Consider the following 22,016-nt stretch of genomic DNA (forward strand, 5'->3'; position numbering starts at 1 on the left):
CTGAAACTTGAAATTTCAAGCGATTGCATGAAAAATTTCAACGTATAAATGCTGAAGTTTTTAAGAAGCAACTTTAAAAGAGAATACAAAAAATTGCACGCAACCAATTGCATCGTCTAAAACCCCTCTAAGTGGGCCTGAAATATATCGAACCTAGCCTAAATAGACAAGACCATAATGGACTGAATATTCTAACTGAGGCTGACATAAATCGTGCTGCCACTTTAACCTAAATAGACTAGTAGCCTAAGTAGGCCTGCAGTACCAGACGGCAATTACCATATAACCGAACCCAGAGAGTATTAAGAGAGAACGAAACTGCGACAGTATGTGGCAGTCATGAGGAAATTTATCTAATGTCATGCAGTTTTTGTCGGCGCTTCTCTCAAATATCATACAGTTTGCGTCGGCGTCACACAGTTCCGTTCTCGGCCGGCCTTATGAAACGTAAGAAAATTATGATTTAGAACGTACTTTGTAGTAACAGATGTTCTTTTATATAAATCTTTTCATTTTATTAAATTTTTTGGCAGATAATTTGAAATTATAACGCTTCGCTCGCAGCGCTTCGACCGCAACGTCTGTTATACCAAAGCTGCCCACGTTGTGCGACATATATACGGTTGACATTTATTGTTTTTGTAAAAGAGAAATTTTCCTCCTCTTGTTTTCTTAATACTCTCTGCCTATAGCCAAAGATGAATTAAAGCCAATTTTTATTTCATTTGTTCTACTTCCATTCGGAAACCCTTACTTAACCCAATGTATTCACTACTTTTAATTTAGTATATAGAACCCAATAGCACCAAATAAAAAATGCTAAATGTATTAAAGTTAAAAGAGGAATTTTTAAATAAATTCCTTTTTGCTTATTTTTTTTTTAATAATAGCCAACTTTATTTGTTCTTTTTGTTGTTGTTTTTACAAAACTTGCATTTCCATGATTTTTGTTTCTTTGTTCTTTTTTTCATAATACATTCTCCAAAGAAGATGGGTGTATATTCAAATATTAAAAAAAATGTTTTGAATCAGTAAAACTTAAAAATGAAAATATATCCAATTTAAAATATTTTATATGTAGTTAGTAGTATATGCATCATAATTCCGATTAGATGTCAAGGTCTAGTAGAAATATACTTCTATTTTGTTTTTAGAATTTTCCAAATTCCAAAAATGATATATTTATAGAATGAAAATAAATTGAGAAAACTCCAGTTTGTTTAGATTTTGTTTTGTTTTTTTGTTTGTATATTTTATATATAAAGTTTGTTTTCTTTAATGGTAATTAATTTGAAATTTGTACAAAATATTAATGGTAGGTGTATAATAAAAAAAAAAAAAACAATATTTGTATGCTATGAGAAAAAATCACTATTTTTACAATTACAAAAAAACATTGTGTGTATGTTGTAGAGTAAATATAAACTAAGATTACAAATAAAATTAATATAACAAAAAAGCAAAAATAAAAAAAATAATAAAATACCGCTACAAAAATTCTTTGTTTCTGGGAGGGGTCAAGGAGTTTTTTTGGGGGGCGGTGGCAGCGATTGGATAAATCGCCACCACAAATTGCGTCGGGGGCGGGTAAGGGTCAATTAGCTTGGCTTAGAGCTTGTTCGGACGAGAGCGTCGATCAAACAAAGACTAAATTTTAAATTGCATTTTGTTTCTCTTTTATTATTTCAACATAATTATTGTTAGACCAACTTAACTAACAAACTTTGCAAGTAAACCGAAATATTTATTGTTCATAAAAGAGATGTACTTTATATACTATCACATGTATATTAAGAGATTATTCCGTTGTTTATTTACCTAGAAAATCTCTTGGGGCTCTTTGTTGTAAAAGGACAAATTGTATGCGCCTTCGACATTTTATTTTAAAGAGGCTGGAATTATTTATTTGTGTAGTAATGAATAGGTTATTTGTTCGTTGGAAACACAAAATCAATTAATAATTTACAATAAATCTACTAAACTTAAGAAAATATCGTAGCAATCAAGTACGCAGGATATTTTCAATGAGATCTATATGCAATTGCAGCTAGAAGTGGGCTCTGCCCCATTTTGTTTTGTTTGAAAATACAAGGATTTAAAAGAAAAATTACTTCAACATAAGAGTAATAAGTATTCGCGAGAGCCCATGCGGCGGGAGGGCTTTTACCTTGGCTGACGCTTCACTTGCAAAATTTGCTATAAAAGTTTTACAAACAGTTGCCTACATATTGAGTGATTTTACAAAAGGCATTTAAGGATTTATAAGACATTATTATCATTATCTTTTACAGACAACAACAGCCTTGAAATACATTATTTTTTTTTTTTAATAAATGTTTTATAAAAATAAAACACAAATATAAATAAAACTTTTTTGTCACAATTCTTCAAAAGAAAAAGAAATTCTTTATAAATTTTAAGAGGGTTAAAATTCAATTTATAGAAAGGTCCCTTTTTCATCATTGTTTTTTTGGAATTGATTTTCGCAAAACAAAAAAGTTTTATTTTAAGTAAAACTCATTACAAAATGTATTGAGTTTGAAATTGATAAATTGTTTGTATACACATATCAATATATATATGGGGGTGGTGATAATGAATTTGTTGGTTGCATTCAACCATAAAATTATTTTTAACTTAACAAAATATAAAAAATGTTCAAAGAGGAAATAATAAGAGAGATGAGATAAGGACAATATGCTTTTGTGTAATTACAAGCTTTTGTCTTAGGACCTTTGAATGATCATCCGCCTAATTGTCATTATCTCCTCTCCTATATTTTCCCCCCAAATAGAGGACGACATTTTGTACTTTTGTTCTTGTAAACATGTTGCTGTTGTTATTACCGTACATTGGAAAGAAAACATTTTTATTTGTTTTTTTTTTTAGAATTTTTTTTAACAAATTGAAATTATATTTGTAGACAACAAAAACAAAAGGATATAGTCAAATTATGGGTAATTACGGTATTTTCTAAAACATTTATAAGAAAAAAAAAGGAAATAGTAGTAGAGAGATAACTAAATGTCAAATACACATATTTCTACGTATATCATTGATTCGATTGTTTTTTTTTTCTTTTGAATTATTTTTTTTTTCTTTCTCTTGAAACATAGGACATAATTTTAAATATTTTTAAAAAAAGCTCGTTTTGAAAATTAACATTGAAACATGGAGAAACTAACTTTTTTTATTGTTTGTTAAATTAATAAAGTTAAATTACTTTTCTTTTTTTTAATTGATAGTTGTAGTTTAAAATTGTTGTTTTTTTGTAATATTTTTCTTAGATTTTTTGTAAATTTTTTTGTTGGGTTTTGTTTTTGTTCTTTCACATTTATGTATAATATGGGGGGTAATTTCCATTCTATACTTTTTCCACTTAATTATAGGCTAAGAAATTTAATTGGTTTTTTTGTGGTTTTTTTCTTATTTTTTTTCTTGTTGTATATTTTAAATTATTATATTATAATGTTTTATGTTGAGCGCGAACCCAAATTATTCAAGAAGAGAGTGTTTTGTTTGAACGATGGGGGATTCGAGGTCCCAATCTTCGATCCATCACAACATAGACACGACCTTAATGGAATAACAAAAAACGCCCAGCATTTATTCAATTCAATGCCTAAGAGTTTTATTTCTGCCATGGCCCTTATAATGCTTTTGATTCTCTTTGCATGGGAACCGCGACCGGCATTTTTGGTAGACTCTTGGCATCGGAGCTGTTATCATTTTTAATTTCATTTCGTTTGATGTTGTTGTTAATCTGTATCTTTTTGTCTGTATCTGCTTCAAAAAGGTCCCGGAACTACATCAATCCTGGTAATGATGGTCCGCTTTCAATTTTTTAAGATTTTTTAGATTTTTTTTTTAAGATTTTTTTCTCGTTTTTTCTTCATCTTGTTGCTATTGTAAGTAATAAAATTTGGATATTTAAACGTATTTATGGTATCTTCTATTCATCTTAATATGTATATATCATGGTTTTTCTTGATGTTTTTTTTTTAGCTTTTATTGCGCGATTTTTTCTCATATTATTTTTATCGATGTTGTTGTTGTTGTTGTGGGAGGAGTATAAATTACACACAAAACTGCTATTGTTTGGTTGTTTTTGTTGTTGTTGTTGAACAGAAACGTAGAATAAGTTTAAATTATGATGCGTTTTCCTAAGGTTGATACACAAAAATATACACTCATCTCCTATATTCACTGCTGATATTCTCGTTGTTATAATGTTTAGTACGAAATTAAAACCTTAACATCATGTTGTTCAGCATCACATATAGTTTTTTTGCAGGATATGTTTAGGTTGTTTTATTTCTCCTTTTTTTATATTCCTCAATTGTTGTTGTTCATCCAAAAAGAACAAACGTAGTTAGTGCTTCCATTTTCATTTTGGGATGGACCATCTATCTTGCTCCTTTAATACCAGTATATATTCGCTCTTATCGATGACGGGTTTTTATTCTTCGCTCGATATAAATGCATTTTTAAGCTTTTTCTCGCTGCTGGTATTCGTCGTTTAGCATTAAACTACGTTTGATTTGGGCATAAATTTAAGAAAATAAAATATATGTTTGTTGTTTAGCATTCAATACTGTTATGCTATATAAACTTAATATATCCGGCTTCTTGTTTCGTACTAACATTGCTCGAATATTGGAATTATGGGTGAAGTTGGCCAGTCTTCCTCTTCTTCCGAACTAACACTTTCGGTTCTGGAATGCAAAAAAAAAGAAGAAACGAAATAAATAAAATGTTTTTTGTAACGTTTTAGGGTCTTATAGACTTTGTTACATATATGTTGAAATATAATAATAAAAATAAAATTTTTTTCTAATATTTTTTTTTTGGTTGCTTAGTATTATATTCCTCAACATTTTTTAAACAAGCCCATGACAGCTATAAATCTTTCACTAACGCATTAAACAAACTGAGAAAAATGTACGCGAACATAAAAAATAACCAAAAATTTAGCTTTTAACACATTATAACAATTAGAGAATTTAGTATTTAATACAGTTGAACTAAAAAAAAATTCCAACGGTCTAAGTTGTTCTCCTTGGTTCTGGATGGCTGGATTTAAACCAATGACATTTCGTGTTTGGGATAAGTTTTTAACCCTTTCACTACCGATGTCCACCTAGGAGGACATTCGAAAACGACATCAAACTTTAATTCCCCACTTAGTAAAGACTTTAATCTAAATAAGCTATAAATATTTTCCATATTGGTGAGCACTAATATGAATTTTTATAAACTTCTTTAACAATAAACAAAAAATACGACATTTTGAGTCCATTTTTCTACTGTATATGGACATTCATACAAAAAACTATAGTTGATATTTTTCGGGCACTTTTTTGTATTTTTTCTCATACTTCGAAAGATATTATAGACCAAACAGCGCTTATTTTTGTCAGGCCATTTAGTTACAATTCAAGAATCAAGTTTTCAGAACAAACTCATTTAGCTCTTGAAGTAATTGAGATAGGCCCTCAAATTTACAATTTTTGTTCTACATGATGTTAGTACAAGTAAACCCAGAAGAAAAATTAAAGTTTTTAAAATTGGGTATATTTCGGTAGTGAAAGGGTTAAAAATATCGTCCATATTTCTATTGTAATTATAGAAAATATTTTATACATACGTAAACAATATTTTTTCTCTTTGTATGCCCACGTCCCTAGCCCAACCGAAGACAAAGTATAGTTTTTTCAAAAAATCGATCTAGGTCAATAATACCCTCGAACAGTTTACCTAACAACATCGGATTGAATTGCTTATTTGACATTTTTTTTTTGTCTATTCTCTAAAATTTGGAAACGATTGTATACCCAAAAAAACTAGCTAAAGCAAGTAAACAAATGACTTCTGAAAATTTGATATTTTTTCAAAAAAAAAAAAAAAAATATAGGCCGGTCGGTATTACAGATTATTTCACTCAATTGGGGCTTAGATTGTTTTCCATTAACATTTTATCAAAATTTTTATTTTTAATTATTAAAAAACTAGGTGTGTGTTTCAACTCGAAAACTGAACATAGTTCCGGCCTTATTGTCATAATTATGAAAAGGATTTTATTTTCTCTTCGCATGCATTTAGCAGAATTTCGAAATTATTTGCCATTAATTTCTTATTTTGTATGTAATGAAACATAAATGCGCCATATTAGAACAAACATGCACAATATATTCTCCACAACGTTAAAGGTCACTTTAAATGGTTCGAAAATATTTGTTATGTTTTGTTTATTCGCTTGAAAATTTTGCAAAAACATAGAGATTAGAAAAATTGGGTTATCAATTTATAACAAAGAAGTGATAGAAATTCACATAAACAAGAAGGAAAGTGTGGGGATCATTGGGCGGCTATGATAATAACATGATGACGGTGGTCAGCACGGACTTAAGTGAATATTATCATTTAATCCCCCTCAACCCCTTTATATCCCATTAAAAACAATAACAAGAAAACACAATAATCAATATTTTGCAGATACTACTACAAAAAAATGGGTGATAAATATACATCTCTATTTTCATAATAATGATAGACATATCATATGTTGTCGGTTGATTTAGTTTTGCGTCAAAATCTATTAGCAAATGGGGACATCAACAGCAACAACATAACGAATAACACACTCAAGAAAATAAAAATATAATTTTGTATAAAAGGGGAGATAGACAGACTTGAAAGAAAAACAAAAAAATGGATCAATTATATTATAAACATATTGAGGTATAGAAAAAAATCGTATAAAGCATTTGTTTTTTTTTGCATATCTAATGACAAACAAAAGAAAGTGTTTTCGAAATATTGAGGTAAACAGCTTATTATTTATTATTAATGCATTTTGCTTTATCAAGACTTTACGGACTATCAACAGTTGAGATAGCTTTATCATCAAACAATTCTAAAGAAAATTTGGCAAGAGCAATGAACTTGGACATAACTTGTTATTGTCTTTGTTTATGAGAATCTAAAATGTTTTGGGTGAAACAGTAAATATACATATGTTTTGTTTTTGTCTCATCGCGTCTATATTCATCGAAATGTGTGACGTTTTGTTTAGATACTTGTACACTTATATTTTGTTATGATTTCTTTTATACTCTAGAAGATTCTTTTTGGACTAGAAGATTTTATTTTTGTACTGTCGTAAAACATCCCCGAAAAAAAAACAATTTATATTAACATACAAATATTTTGCCAACATGATTAGATAAGTAACTTTTGGATAACCAAATATACATATAAAATATCACAAAGAAATAGCTTAAATGTTATTATGACAAGTTAAAATCGATTCAAATATTTTGATTTAAAAAAACCTATTATTTAATTTTGCTGTACAATTTCAAGAGGATTCACATCGAGTTAATAATAAAAATGATGTTTGACATTATCGGACATTGGAATTCATAAATTATCAAAATTAAATGTTAGATCAGTATGAATTCAATGACACAAGATAAATTAAAAAGAAAAAAAAACATTCTCTGTAGGAGATGAAAAAATAATCACCTACAAGCGATTATTGAAATTTATGTTAAGTTGCTCTACCGGACGAAATTTGAACAAAGATTATTGTCATTAATATATCTAAGTCAAAGAGTCAATTATTGTCTACTGTCAATAAAATAAAACCAAAATATCTTCCACTAATATGAATTAGCCCTTAAAATATTAGTGTCAAATGTCGATAGCAAAGTGGTAGTTATTTACTTAATATACAAATATAATTTACATATGTGAATTATTACATTAATCGCTTGTCGAGTATCTAAGGAAACATTTGCACACGGACGCACTTCCATATTATATTTAAACAAAATAAAAAAAGTTCAAAGCTTTCTTAACAGTACAAACAAGCTTAAAATATACGGCAGCTCTTCCATTACAATCACACATATAAAATCAAAGAGTTCAGTTTTGAAGGTAAAAATTGAGAGTTCAACGGAAAAGTTGTAATCATTGATAAAGTTTTCCAATAAATATAGATGTAAAGTCTGCAATAGCGCCCCTGGGCTTGGTAAAAAGGCTCTGCCTCTTTTTCTCTAAACATATGTCTATCTCCCACCGAAGTCTACTTTTAAAACCCCCTTTATTTCAATTTTGACAAATTTCAAATTGTTCTCCAATAATGTCGGGGGTTGGATTGTTTTTTTTTTTTTTTTTTTTTTTAAGAAAAACAAATAATCAGCACAAGTATCGATACAAAATATTTCTAATCTTTTTCTGTACCCGTTTGTTTTTATGCGCGAACACAATATCTAGTTCCTACGGGGGCCTTCACGCAACGGAACCACACACTATCATCCCTATATCTCAGGATCTGTTCGAAATCGAAACATTTTTTACTATGGTGAGATATCAAGTAATTATGGCGAGAAAAAATTGCTAGTTTACTTAACTCTTTTCTTTAACAAATAAAATTATTTTATATTTATTTTGAGATAATCAAAACAAGCCAAGCCATTTGAGATGTCGTAAATGTCAAATTTTTTACTACCCCCCCCCCCCCCCCCCCCCCTGGGCTAGTGAAATTATTCTCACCTCGATTTATGCCAAATTTTCCCAATCATAAGTAAAAAGTTTTGGTTTCGAAGTGGACCTCATATTAAAAAAAAACACTGTCTAGGGATGATTATTTATATTTTGTATGAGTTAAATAAATCATCAACAAATTCAAATTGTAAAAAAAAAACAATTTCAAAAAATAAAAAACTCATGACATAGGTAGGTTGACACATTTGCCCATACAAGCGATTTTTTTTTCAATCAGCATAAAATGGTCTACACGAGTGTATGGAGTAATGAACACACTTGTGAATCTTAGGCCTATGAAAATCAGTACATTCATATGTATTATGATAAAATACGCATACATACACATATCATCAATACAAATACAGTTACCATAAACGTGTGCTTTTCTTTAGACTCGTGATATTGTTAATAATAGAAGAAAAATAGGCGAAAGCATATTGACAAAAACAAAAACTATATTTGTTATTGTCGTTAGTTGTTTTTTTTTATTATTTAGAAACTTGTTTACGCCTGAATTTATGCGTATCTATGTATGTTTTTTTGTTGCTCATAGTTCGTATGTAGCGTATGGGCGATCTGTGCCAAAGTGCAACAACAATTTATTGTTATTGTTAAGAAAATAAAAAACACACTTACACTTACACACACGAACAACCAAAAACATCACATAACATGTGCGTGTATTAATTTTTTGGTAAATAATTTGATTAACCATTTAAAGACCGCCGTTTGGCCTTCAACTATAAAAGTAAATCTTACTTGGGACACAAAATACAGATAAGATGAAATGTCATCAATCTGAGAATAATACTTTATATCGACTCAACAAATATTGAAACTCGGCAGGATACATTTTAATCGTAGGTTGATAAATATGAATTCAGAATTCATTTCATGGGTTAAGACATAAGCTAATCAACAAAGAAGTAACCTTTGGCTCTTGATTTGTACATTGAGAAGCCAAAAATATTCTTTTTTTCTCTAACAAACGTATTTGGGCTGGTAGGTATAAGCTTTCACAATCAAAATGATTTGATAATTTTATAATAAATTATTTGATTTTAATGGGAAACTATTTTTAGACTATCAATAACATTTTACAACTTTTTTTCCTTTACAACATTACACCAATATTTATCAATTCTGATTGGTTTTGTTTATGTCATTGAAAAAATTAAGTTCATATGAACAAAATAAATAGAAGTGTATTAAAAAATATATATGTATGATTTATAAAAAAAAAATTATAACTAACCTCGATCGGCATCCATCGTCTATGACATTAGAAATGCCTTCATCAATGGTGGGCAGGTCTGTTGAAAAACGATTGGTTGGGCGCAAAACACGCAACGTTCGGCTAGATAGTCTCCATACCAAACGTTGCTTGTAGGGCTGCTTGTTTTGTCCATTATAATGGGACAAAATGCCCGAAACAATACTAAAGCCGCAGGTGAAAACACGATCGGGAATCTGCAAACATAGAAAAAGCACACAAAAATGTGAACAAATGGAATCTCCCTATGGAATGGGTTTTCAAAAATAAAGCTTACCCTCATATATTGTTGTAAGAAGAGTATATATTCAAAGACATGCTTCAATTCGGGGCTGCCACGAGTATATGATTCCTTAATGTGGAAATCTAAATGCAGGCATATCAATACCAGAGCTAAAGTGGATGGCGTTATCACGGTTGTCTTCACATCACACAAAAGAATTTCTAATCGATTCTCCAATTCTTCCAATTTAATCAATTGCTGATAGAATTCAAAGAATTGTCCGCCAATCTCCTTGGCCAGATTGCGGAACAAAGCATAGTAAATGCGCAAATAGCTGACCGATGTAATGGGTGCATGACCCATTTGTACGCCCAGTTTATTGCCAATTACGCCAGCCATACGTTCCAAATCGCCAGCGGTACAGCCACACTACAAGATGATACAACAAATTCGATTAGTACATTAGACATTAGATACAATTTGAATTTACTCAATTACCTGAGATATTGTAACCAAATCTTCGGCGGGTATAGGCTTCAAATTCAATTGTTTGATGGCCAAATGGAATGAAGCAACGCTCATGCAGGCCATATGTTTTGGCTTTACAGCCATGCGATCCAGGAAACGATCCACCAAGCTCATGGCTGAGAATAAAACATCGGAGGGCAGCTCATACCAAATTTTAAGGCAACGTAAAACATAAGCGGAGCCATCACGACCACCAGCTGTAACTTCACGCTATATAGGGAAAAACATATAAAACGAGACGTAAGGAATTGTACTCAAAATTAAGTAAAAATTCTACAAAATTAATCAATAAAAATGTGAGATAGAATTAAGGTCGGGGATTATCGAATAATAATAATGTCAAATATATTTATGAAGTAATTGTGATGTTCTTTTATTCTTACCCTTGATTCCTTCGGCAACAGTAGAACTGTGTGATATTTATCTTGTAATGCATCATATTCTTTGAGAGTATTGTATAGCTCCTCAGATGTTAGAGATATTAGCTCATCTTCCAAATTGTTATTCTTTTCATTCTTCTCATTGTCCGTTAACGAAGGCTCCATGGTTTGGTCCATATGATTGTTGGCATTAGGTGTTTGTTGTTCCAGCTCAAATTTCTGATAATCCAAGCCAGCAGCACCCGGTGTTCCATACCGGCCCTCGTCAGACATCCTCATCCACTCAGTTCGCATCTCTGCAGTGTGGCTGCCGCCGTCATTGGCTGCAGTATTTGCAGATTCAGCTGCTGCCGCCGCCGCCATCGCCGATGTTGAGGGCATCATATCTAGAGACCCTGTGGAGCCGGCCATCAACAATTCTCTTGCCTTGGCTGATGTTGTGGCCTGCTCTTTATCCATGCGATAGGCATTTGCTGCCATTGCTGCTGCTGCTGAATTGGCTGCTCCTACTACAACCAGGTCTTGAGGCTTCACCGTCACAGACATCGATGTGTTCTGCTGCATCAACTGCTGCTGCTCCTCCAAAACGCTGTTATAGCCGTAGATGTTGTTATTCAAGTGGCTATTGAAATGGTGGTTATACAAATCCTGTTCAGAGTACTGATGGTATTGCTCTTCTTGATTGTTTAGACCACTATCAGCGACGGCGTAATTGGCGGCAGCAGAGTAGCGTACAGGGACAGACATTGTGAGGGCTGGCCTAGTACCTATTATTGCAAATTTTACAATAGGAATAATATTTTTTTTTTGAATTGATTTCAATAGCAAATATGTTTTCTCTCTCCAAAGGAAGGGGAAAACACAAAAAGAATGAAGAATTTAAAAAAAGTTTTCTAGGCCGCTTGATATTTTGTTTTTATCAAAATTTCGTTAAAAATTGTTTGATTTTATTTTCAGCTTTTGTTTAAAGATGAAACCTTGGATAATGATATCAACGAGTTTTATGCTTTTCTCACAAAACTCTCAATCTTTTTGTTTATTCTCTAATTCAAGACTTTTCTTAGGTGGAAGAAAAGGCTTTTACTAGTTTTGTTTTTGTAGATAAAAATACCCAAATATACCGAAAATAAAATTTATTGTTTGCTACTTGTTTTGTACACACTGGTTAAATGGAAGAAATCGCTGAAAATTTTCAAAAAATAACAGCAGAGTTTCGTCAATTTCCAAAAACCTTAGTACTATTCTTTATATTTTTTGGTTCCGTTTTTGGGAATGGAAAACCAAAAATTTTTCAACAATTTGCAAACAACAAACAATTAAACCCTCACACGCTATGATGATTTTGTTTTTTTTTTTTGTTTTCTTCTTTACGTATATGTCCCAAAAGGAAACTTTTTCTTGTGGTTGGAAAAAAGTACGCTTTTTTATCGAATTTTTTGAAAAACAAAAATTCAGTTACGTAACAAAAGCACAATTAGTGGTCTATTATGTTTCACTTTATTGTAGTAAACGATAATAAACACTTGTGCTTTGAGTTTTAATTTGTACAATCTGTAGATGATGATGATGGTGATGTACTTCTTAGCAATTGTTGCTTTAATAATTCTCAATAAATTGATGGAATTAAATTAATTTTTGTTTTCTTGGTTTGTTGTGATGTCAACTACGTGTGTATTAATTGATGAACGAACGAACGCTGTTGTTCTCAATTGATTTTTGGTTAAATGCTTATGATTTGAACTTTTTTCCTTCTATAACTTACGGTCTGTATAGGAAGAATGTGGAAGGAATAAAATAAAAGATTAGTGTTGCTAAAGAATTTCAATAATAGATCCATAATGTCAAATAAAGGTGATGTATTAAATTGGGGGGTGGAAGTAAATATGAGGTTGGGGTAGAGACTAATGTGCTGTAAAAGAAAAAATCTCAAAATAAAAACAATAGTATTAAAGGTAATTGTATTAGTAGTACTAATGATGTGCAGTGACTTTAGGATGATTGTATTTAGTTATTAAAATTTTAATTGAATCACCAAAAATAAACTTAAAATTAAAAAAAAAATGAACATATTCAACAAAATAAACTATCCGTAGTGCATGGATAAAATCGGAAGAAAAAATTACAATAAAATCTAGCTGTTAAATAAAATAATTTCACAAGTTCGATGTTTTGGAATTTTAACAAATTTGGATAAATTGTATGAAGCATATTAGTTGTTAGAAATGTATCTCCATGTATTTTATTTATAATTGTTGTTCAATATATCTTAGATATATATAAAATATTGTTTATAAAAATATGTTATGTATACAATTCTATGAAATATGGACTGTAAAAAATATGTAAACATATATGTATATTCTCCTGTCTTTATAAATTGTGACATTTTCACATGAATTCTATTTACTAAATTATTACTGAGGCTAATAAGGGCAAAAACATAATACAAGATTTTTTTTTACATTTTATTTCTTCGACATTTCTCTAATTCGAATTCAAGGTGAGAAAAGTGACTGGTTTATTGACCTTATCTGACCATGGACATTTACACGAAATCTACGCATTTGCTAAATTTTGTTTACAAAATTATTTAAAAATATATTTCGAGATGATTTAGTATATACAGGGACAATCTGTAGCAGATGTAACCATATTATGATGGACTTGACATATTTAACATTGACATAGCTCCTATAATCTTGAAGAGCAACGATTTTTGGTTAGATAACCATACAGAAAATTATTTTTCTAAAATAAAAAGGGATCCTCCTAGGTACAAAATAAACCAACGATTTTTGGTTAGATAACCATACAGAAAATTGTTTCTTCTAAAATAACATAATAGGTACAAAATAAATGGAGAAAATTTTCGCTACGAAGGATTAATGCGACCTTATGTGGTTTATGTGTGATACCAAATACGACAATATGGACTTTAGACTTTAGGAGGAACAGATATCGTTAAGTAGAAACATAATGTACCAATGAAATAAAAAAAATCGGCCTCTTTTAAAGGCTTTAAATTCATTTCATTTATTTGCTCAATTTTGTAATTTGAAGCCATAAGAGGTCAATGCTTATATAAATGAAAAAAAAGGGAAATAAAATAAAAATAACTGAAAACTACACAAAACGGTCTCAAAAATTGCAAAAACAAATTTTTTTGCAAATAAAGGGTGATTCTTTTGAGGTTAGGATTTTCATGCATTAGTATTTGACAGATCCCGTGGGATTTCAGACATGGTGTCAAAGAGAAAGATGCTCAGTATGCTTTGACATTTCATCATGAATAGACTTACTAACGAGCCACAACGTCGAATTTTCAGTGAATGGGCCCTAGAAAAGTTGGCAGAAAATCCGCTTTTTTATCGACAAATTTTGTTCAGCGATGAGGCTCATTTCTGGTTGAATGGCTACGTAAATAAGCAAAATTGCCGCATTTGGAGTGAAGAGCAACCAGAAGCCGTTCAAGAACTGCCCATGCATCCCGAAAAATGCACTGTTTGGTGTGGTTTGTACGCTGGTGGAATCATTGGACCGTATTTTTTCAAAGATGCTGTTGGACGCAACGTTACGGTGAATGGCGATCGCTATCGTTCGATGCTAACAAACTTTTTGTTGCCAAAAATGGAAGAACTGAACTTGGTTGACATGTGGTTTCAACAAGATGGCGCTACATGCCACACAGCTCGCGATTCTATGGCCATTTTGAGGGAAAACTTCGGAGAACAATTCATCTCAAGAAATGGACCGGTAAGTTGGCCACCAAGATCATGCGATTTGACGCCTTTAGACTATTTTTTGTGGGGCTACGTCAAGTCTAAAGTCTACAGAAATAAGCCAGCAACTATTCCAGCTTTGGAAGACAACATTTCCGAAGAAATTCGGGCTATTCCGGCCGAAATGCTCGAAAAAGTTGCCCAAAATTGGACTTTCCGAATGGACCACCTAAGACGCAGCCGCGGTCAACATTTAAATGAAATTATCTTCAAAAAGTAAATGTCATGGACCAATCTAACGTTTCAAATAAAGAACCGATGAGATTTTGCAAATTTTATGCGTTTTTTTAAAAAAAAAAGTTATCAAGCTCTTAACAAATCACCCTTTAGTTGTATAGCAATTGTTCTATAAATCGATAGTAATCCGACATTAAACTAAAATTCAGAAATAAAACTAAGCTATATTGAAATTTGGACTATAGAAATGTCTTTGCTTGTCCTTTGCTTGTAGACGACATCGGTAGTCAAAAGGTTAAATAGAACAAGGGTAATAATACAACGATTTACTAAAGGCGCCTCCAGGGTCTTAATCGTCTCGTTTTTGTAGAGATTTGTAGAGATTGGTGTCCCTGCCCATTCCCTAGCATTATCGTATATTGTAAAACTATAATTTGTTTATAGTTTTGAGAAATCAGAGGTGGTACAATTCTACGCTTGACTATATTTTCTTATAGCGAAACGATGTAAATACCTTGGGTAATTAATTTTTTTTTTAATTTATTTGAATGTAAACAGTGGCAAATAGTCCAAACAAACAATTATCAAGTATTGATAACAAACTAACAATTGAAAAAGACAAACAAATGAAATTTTATTAATTACTAAAAGTCTATGTCTCAAGTGATGGATGAATGAAGTTCCGCTGTAAATGCCAGACACTTGTAAATTAAACATATGTCAAAATGCCAGGCTATGATATTCAGAGAGAGAGAGCTAGTTATACTTTGTCCAATTACAAAATTAGTTGTTATCTAAACATTCAAAAATGATTGATAAACAAACTATAAAGGGCTATTTTAGCTAAAACTAAAAAAAACACAAACACACTTATTTAGAAATTCTATGGAAACTAGATATCCTGTACATACAAATAGTGTCGAAAGATATAAAATTTTTTGTTGCTACCCTAAAATGAGACTATCAAAATCTCTCGTGTTTATTGTTACATTGGGAAAAAGTAACAAATTACAGAAAATGTATGCAAAGAAGTAACAAAAAATAAATGTACAGCAATATGAGGAAACTCTAGAAAAAAAAACTCATAAGCAGCCCAAGTAACAAAACAAAAAACCAGGCAGCGATAACATAAATCGACGAGATTTTCAGCACGTATGCATGCTGCAGTCGCGGATGAAGCGGTAACCATTATTATCAAGAAAAATAGGCAAATTGAAATAAGAAACCGTTGGAGAAGAAGAAGTAAGCAATAAAAAAATAGAGGCAGAGTTTGGCATGAATGCACACAAAACACACAGTATAAGTGTGATGCCTTTGAATCTGCTCTTTGTTTTGTTTAGATGTTGCTGCTGCATCCATTTCTATACACAAAGAAACTATTTTATGTGGTATTGATGGCAACTTGGGCATAAAATAGTCTAACGCCTCTTAAGAGTCACGAAGTAAAACAAAATGGAAACATTTACAATATAAAAGCCAAAATGTTTTACGTTTTGTATGGCACGTTCATGATATGACAGACCAAAACATTTTATGAATACAGTTTTGGTGCAATTCTTTATTGCTACAGCATTTCGCAATTCAAAAATAGGCAATGTAATAAGAAAGTAAATTTACTATAATTTATTGGTTTCAATTTCAGTGTTCAATAATGACTTTTTCTCATAATTCGTGAGATAGAAATTCAAGATAAGCCCTTGGCTCTTGCCCTTTCAATTATACTTAAAAAAAAATGCAATAGACTACCAAGTCTGCAAAATTCGATTTTCGACTTACTATTATATATTATACTTCAAAAAAAAAAAAATTCTTTTATGAAATAAATAATCTTTTATTTGCATAAACTCATGATCTTGAAAGCCTCATTAGAAATTCTAGAAATCATTACCAAAATTGCTGAACTATTTGATGTCCGGTTGAAATTGAGATTTAATGGAAAAAATTAACCCACGCTGGCTACCACACAACTCCCCGCCTATCATAGGACTGCAAATATTGAATTATTATGCCTTTTTCTGATAAATCCGAAATAGAAATTCAAGTTAAACCCTCTTGGTGTTTAAAGTAAAATTGAAAAGTCAATTTTACTTTAAACACCAAGTCAATCAAAATTCAAACTCCCTCTTTATCTTTTAAGTTATTCTCTTAATAAAATTGTTGGCCTATATCAAATATCAACCATTTTATAAAGAATTTGAAGATTACGGGATTGCGAGACATCTTATTGTAGGCTTGGCATTAGACAACATAACAAATACACCATCAAATGAATCCGGTCAGAAATATATAAGAGGGTAACAACATTGCTGATTTTAAAAAGGTCCCTCAATAGAAATTACGAAGAAGTTACATAATTTTGCATATGATCATCTCTGAGATGGTCTCATTTGAGAGGAATTCGTGAGTCACGCTGATGGTAACGGTGTGGTTGTGCGTGAGCGTGATTAACAAACCAAAGTCGTGCGTGCGCCTGAGTCACGAAAATAATTTCTTCGTTAGCGTGCGTGAGTAACGAATTTCGAAAAAATAAGCTCACGAGCGTTTTATGTCCGCCCAGGGACATAAAACGCTTATGAGATGAATTCATTTACAATTTTAGTGACGCCTGGGATGTTAAAAGTTTAATAACGCTCTCTACTTTAATCATGGTCATGTTTTTTCAAACACGTCCCTAAGGTAAATTAGTCATAAAATTATTCGTGAGTCACTACATTTTTCGTGAGTCCCGACATTTCGTACGTGAGTGTGCGTGAGAACAAATTTTCTTTTCGTCAGTGTGCATGAGTACTACCCAAACAATGTCGTGCGTGAGATTTTTCCGTCGTGAGTGTACGTGAGTAAAATATTACTCAAGTGCATACCTCTAATTCACATACGAAAGATTAATTTTAATGTGATAAAATAGGAAAATGTGACGGTTCCCAATTGTTCACTTTTGAGAAATACCCGTTTTTCAGACTATCCAAGTTTGAGAGAAATTCGCTTTTAAGACAGTCCGAGTTTTGGAGGTTTCACTTTATATGCGAATACGTTTATACATAGTTATATTCAATAAAGATATGAGATATCAGCATTAAATTTCTTTACTATATTTCACAAATCTTTATTAGACTTTCTCGAAAACCCTCCCATCTTTTAATGGTTAACAACAATACGAATAAGAAACAATAACCGTAAAGCAAGGAGAAAAAAAACGAAATTAAAAAAAGCAAAAACAATTTGTTTGCACCATCGTCACAAGGTTCGAAGTTAATGTCGTCATCATTTTCGTTTTCACACAACCTCTACTTAAATACTATAGATAAAACAATAAATAGATATACAAGAATAAAGTATTTTATTTGCCAATTTAATCTGCTAGTAGAAAAACTCAAATAATCACAAAAAAAAAAAAATACTTTTATTATTATTTTGTATGAATTTACCTTCTCAATATACTGAACTTGATTTCTCTTTTCTATAAAACTAACTAAATAATAATTTTAGTTATGAAATGAAAAATTGTGTAATTATGTTTGGCAGAAAATTTAGGCTGTGTGTTATCAAAGATACGACAAAGAGACACCCCCCCTTCTCTAACACTCTTAAAAAAAAAAAATGTTTAGTTACCATAACATAACAAAGAAAAATATTTCATCGTTTGGTTGGGAGGGTGGCTAACGCGGAAACAGGAAGGGCTATAGCCTCTATTCCCTCTTTCTTATACCTTCTATGATCGGGAGTGAGAGAGACACATATGCTCTGGAACATTCAGTTTATATTTTCATGGCAATTTTGTGTAAAGATCCCCCATACAAAACTGTAGCTTTTTGTTTTTTTAGCTACTAAGAACCAATTATATATGTGTGAATGTGTGTATAGTGTGTATGTTGTTTAACGAATAGAAGTAGTCATCACTGGCTTCTCAGATTCTTACGTGCATATACGATGTATAACGATTCTCTCTCTACCACTACGCTCGAATAATAAAATTGTAGAGTGTTGGTCTATCAATAAAGACGAGCGAACGATGTGTACTTTAAAATGTTTTTGTATATTGTTTTTGGGCCGTTATTTATTCAGACGTTTTGGTTTTTTATTTCATCAAGGGTTAATGTTGTATACAAAATGGAATTATCTACAGAACAAAGGGTTTCAATTGCATAAAAGAAATAAAATATACTCGTTAATATTTGGATATATTTTTCTATTCAAAAATAATTATTCAGGTTTTTTTTTTTTACATTTGTAAATTTAATGTGATTTTATTTTTTGTATAAAAGAACTTTGCGGAAAGGTCAGAGTACTAGTACAATGTCAAAATTAAAAAAAAAAAAAAAGAATTCTAAAGCCCAACTTGTAAATGTCGAATTAATCGACAAAGTCTCAAAGATCAAAAACGAAATTGAAACGATAAACCGGTTGGGGTTTGGGTGTCAATCGTCACAACCTCAATAGTAATGCTTTTTTATCTTTTTTGTTTTAGCTCTGCTTTATCTACCCACTACATTTAAAATAGAAACTTTGGCCCTCTTTTTTCTAGTCATAGTTGTTTGTCAATATTTTTTATATTTAGTTTTCTCCATATACGGAAATAGATTGATAACCATTATGAATAACTCGTCTTTATTTATATTTTTTTTTAATTTATCATGTAAAATTGTATAAACGAATTCAAGTTTTAGTAACAATAATATATCCATTAGAATGAATAAACGCTTGTAATATTAAAAAAATGTCTTTGAACTTTTCATGAACACTATGTTGATATGTTCTAAAAATAGCAATCTTGTAAAACTTGTTTACAATTTCGGAATCATCATCTGAACATTTTCAATGATAAGGTATAATTAAAAACATACATAATAAAGTTTAAATATATTGACGTATAGCTACAAATCGAATCGAAGAACCTAATTTACATTGTAAAATTTAATCTTTACTTTGAAATTGTCTGGTTTAGTTTGGAATAAGGGGGTGGTATCCCTCTCGCCTCATATTATCAAGGTCAGACATCACTTTCGTTTGTGGAGAGACAAATCAAAAATCACTCATTGATATTTTCATAAGAAAATACTGGCGGATTGACTTTTGCTTCAGTAATCGCTAGTATTTCATAAATGGTGAGTGTAAGGTTGTGCTGCAAAAACATATATTACAATTTTATAGGTTTATTCCAGACGAATGAACCATTCGATTAACTTTTTTAACTATATACTATAAAATTTGATTCCTAATTCAAACAAATGTTTTAAACAATTCGAAAGGAGAGACATAAAAGTCAAAAATTTTCTTTTATTTTTTATCTTTTTTTTTTTTTTGTCAAAAAGGTGAAATGTCACAGAAGACTTTTTGTAATCTTACATTTCGACTAATTTCCTATTGATTGTTTTGAAAATCTTCTCGTAAAAAAAGGCAAAAAGTTGCTGTCGGCTTTTTGTAATATTCCATTTCGATTAATCTACATTTACAAAATCACCTAATCAACTTTTAACGAAAATTTTGAAAAGTCGACTTGGATATGATGCAAATTTTGTTTTTAAATTTTTTGAAAAGAAATACATATGTATAGATATATATTTAGGAAACGACTATTTTATTCCCTAATTAAACAATTGAAGATATGCTTTGTGTTCTTTTGTAATTTTATTTAATTAACTTTTAATGGAGAAAGAGGTGTGTGCTTAAGTGCTTACAAATAGAATGGGATGAAATCTTTGTCATGGCGAATTTTTACCGCTATTAGCGCTGTTACATCAATTATAATTTTTTTCAAAGAAGTCATGAATATAAAGTTCTCATGGTGCAATTAACAAAAGCATGTCAGGGTAGCCACATATATACAGTGAATATGAATTTTTAAAATTATCGGGTGTTTTATACCAGCTCAAATATTTTAAAAAGTCGGAAACTCGGTTGTGCAAATTTTGAAAAATTCGAGAAATTGACATTTCCAAAGTTGAAAATGTCAAAAGGCCAAAATATCGACATTTTCCAATTAAAAAAAAAACTGAATAGTCAAAATGTGCACTTTTTTTTGTCGAAAATCGATTTTTAAATTGTATTACCAAACTTCTTGCTACTTGACTGAGACTGGAAGAGAACCAAATTGAAAAGGCTTATAGCTTTTTAAATAGGATTACTCAGAAGGGATAAACCACTGGTGAAAAATAATGAGGTCTAAGGATTTCGGGTTTCAAAGCTTCTCTAAGTGGTTTCACTGCAATGTGGAACGCCGTTCGGACTCGGTTATAAAAAGGAGGTCCCTTGTCATTGAGCTTAACATCGAATCGGGCAGCACTCAGTGATAAGAGAGAAGTTCACCAATGTGGTATCACAATGGACTGAATAGTCTAAGTGAGCCTGATACTTCGGGCTGCCACCTAACCTAACCTAACCTAAGGATTTCGGTATTGAAAACCACGATGGAAGGTATATGAGCTTACACCGGACCGAAATAAGTGATTTTCTTATTTGATCCTGATAAATACCATTACGGATATTTTATTTTTTGGAGGCCAAAGTCAGCTCATTTCAATGATAATTCAAATCGACTATCGGTCCCATTTAGAGAACTTTGTTCCTATGCTTCTAAAATAACTGGTATTTTTATCCTTAAGAATAAGTGCAAAATTATGGGACCATATTTATTGTAAAATCCTCTTCTAATAATTTCATTGTCAGTTAGAATTCCTCATTTTCGTCTTCCAAAAAAAAAAATAAATATGCAATTTCAAACGCTTTGTAAAAACATTAACAAACTGTTTGAATTCAATGATTTTTCAAATGTTTATGGGACACTAGATTAAATGAATATTGAAAAATAACGTGTAAAAACTTTGCGCGTCCTTTAACAATGTAAATGAATTCGATAAATCATTTTGTATATGGATGGGCATTATGTTCATAGATAACACATTGTTTCCTTCACACGAAAAAAATTACAAAATTAAAAAAAGTTTGTACCAAGGTAAATACTTCTAAAATCTAACCTTCATTTTATTGATATTCAGAAGTTTCTTGACTTCTTTATTTCATTATATTCCCAACGACAATTGTCGATTATTTTATCTTTGTCAGCATTGAAATTCAAAATATAACAATTTTTGTTTTGAACTCTGTTT

The 22,016-nt window shown here is 30.9% G+C and overlaps 1 protein-coding gene across 2 annotated transcripts in view; it reads right to left on the reverse strand.

The window, feature by feature from the left end:
- Positions 1 to 828: 828 nt before the first annotated feature.
- CycG (cyclin G) overlaps positions 829 to 22,016 on the reverse strand; it is a 46,181-nt gene continuing 24,993 nt past the window's right edge. For both annotated transcript variants that reach the window (XM_075290756.1, XM_075290757.1), the window contains exons 2-6: positions 10,961 to 11,724; positions 10,548 to 10,787; positions 10,104 to 10,478; positions 9,809 to 10,023; positions 829 to 4,715 (exon numbers count right to left, since the gene is read on the reverse strand). In XM_075290756.1, the coding sequence (XP_075146871.1) occupies positions 4,640 to 4,715; positions 9,809 to 10,023; positions 10,104 to 10,478; positions 10,548 to 10,787; positions 10,961 to 11,704 (1,650 nt within the window). In that variant the 5' untranslated portion in view covers positions 11,705 to 11,724 and the 3' untranslated portion in view covers positions 829 to 4,639. The remainder of the gene's footprint in view (positions 4,716 to 9,808; positions 10,024 to 10,103; positions 10,479 to 10,547; positions 10,788 to 10,960; positions 11,725 to 22,016) is intronic.

The sequence above is a fragment of the Haematobia irritans genome, chromosome 1 (assembly GCF_050003625.1).
Source record: "Haematobia irritans isolate KBUSLIRL chromosome 1, ASM5000362v1, whole genome shotgun sequence".
NCBI classification, from domain to species: Eukaryota; Metazoa; Arthropoda; class Insecta; order Diptera; family Muscidae; genus Haematobia; species Haematobia irritans.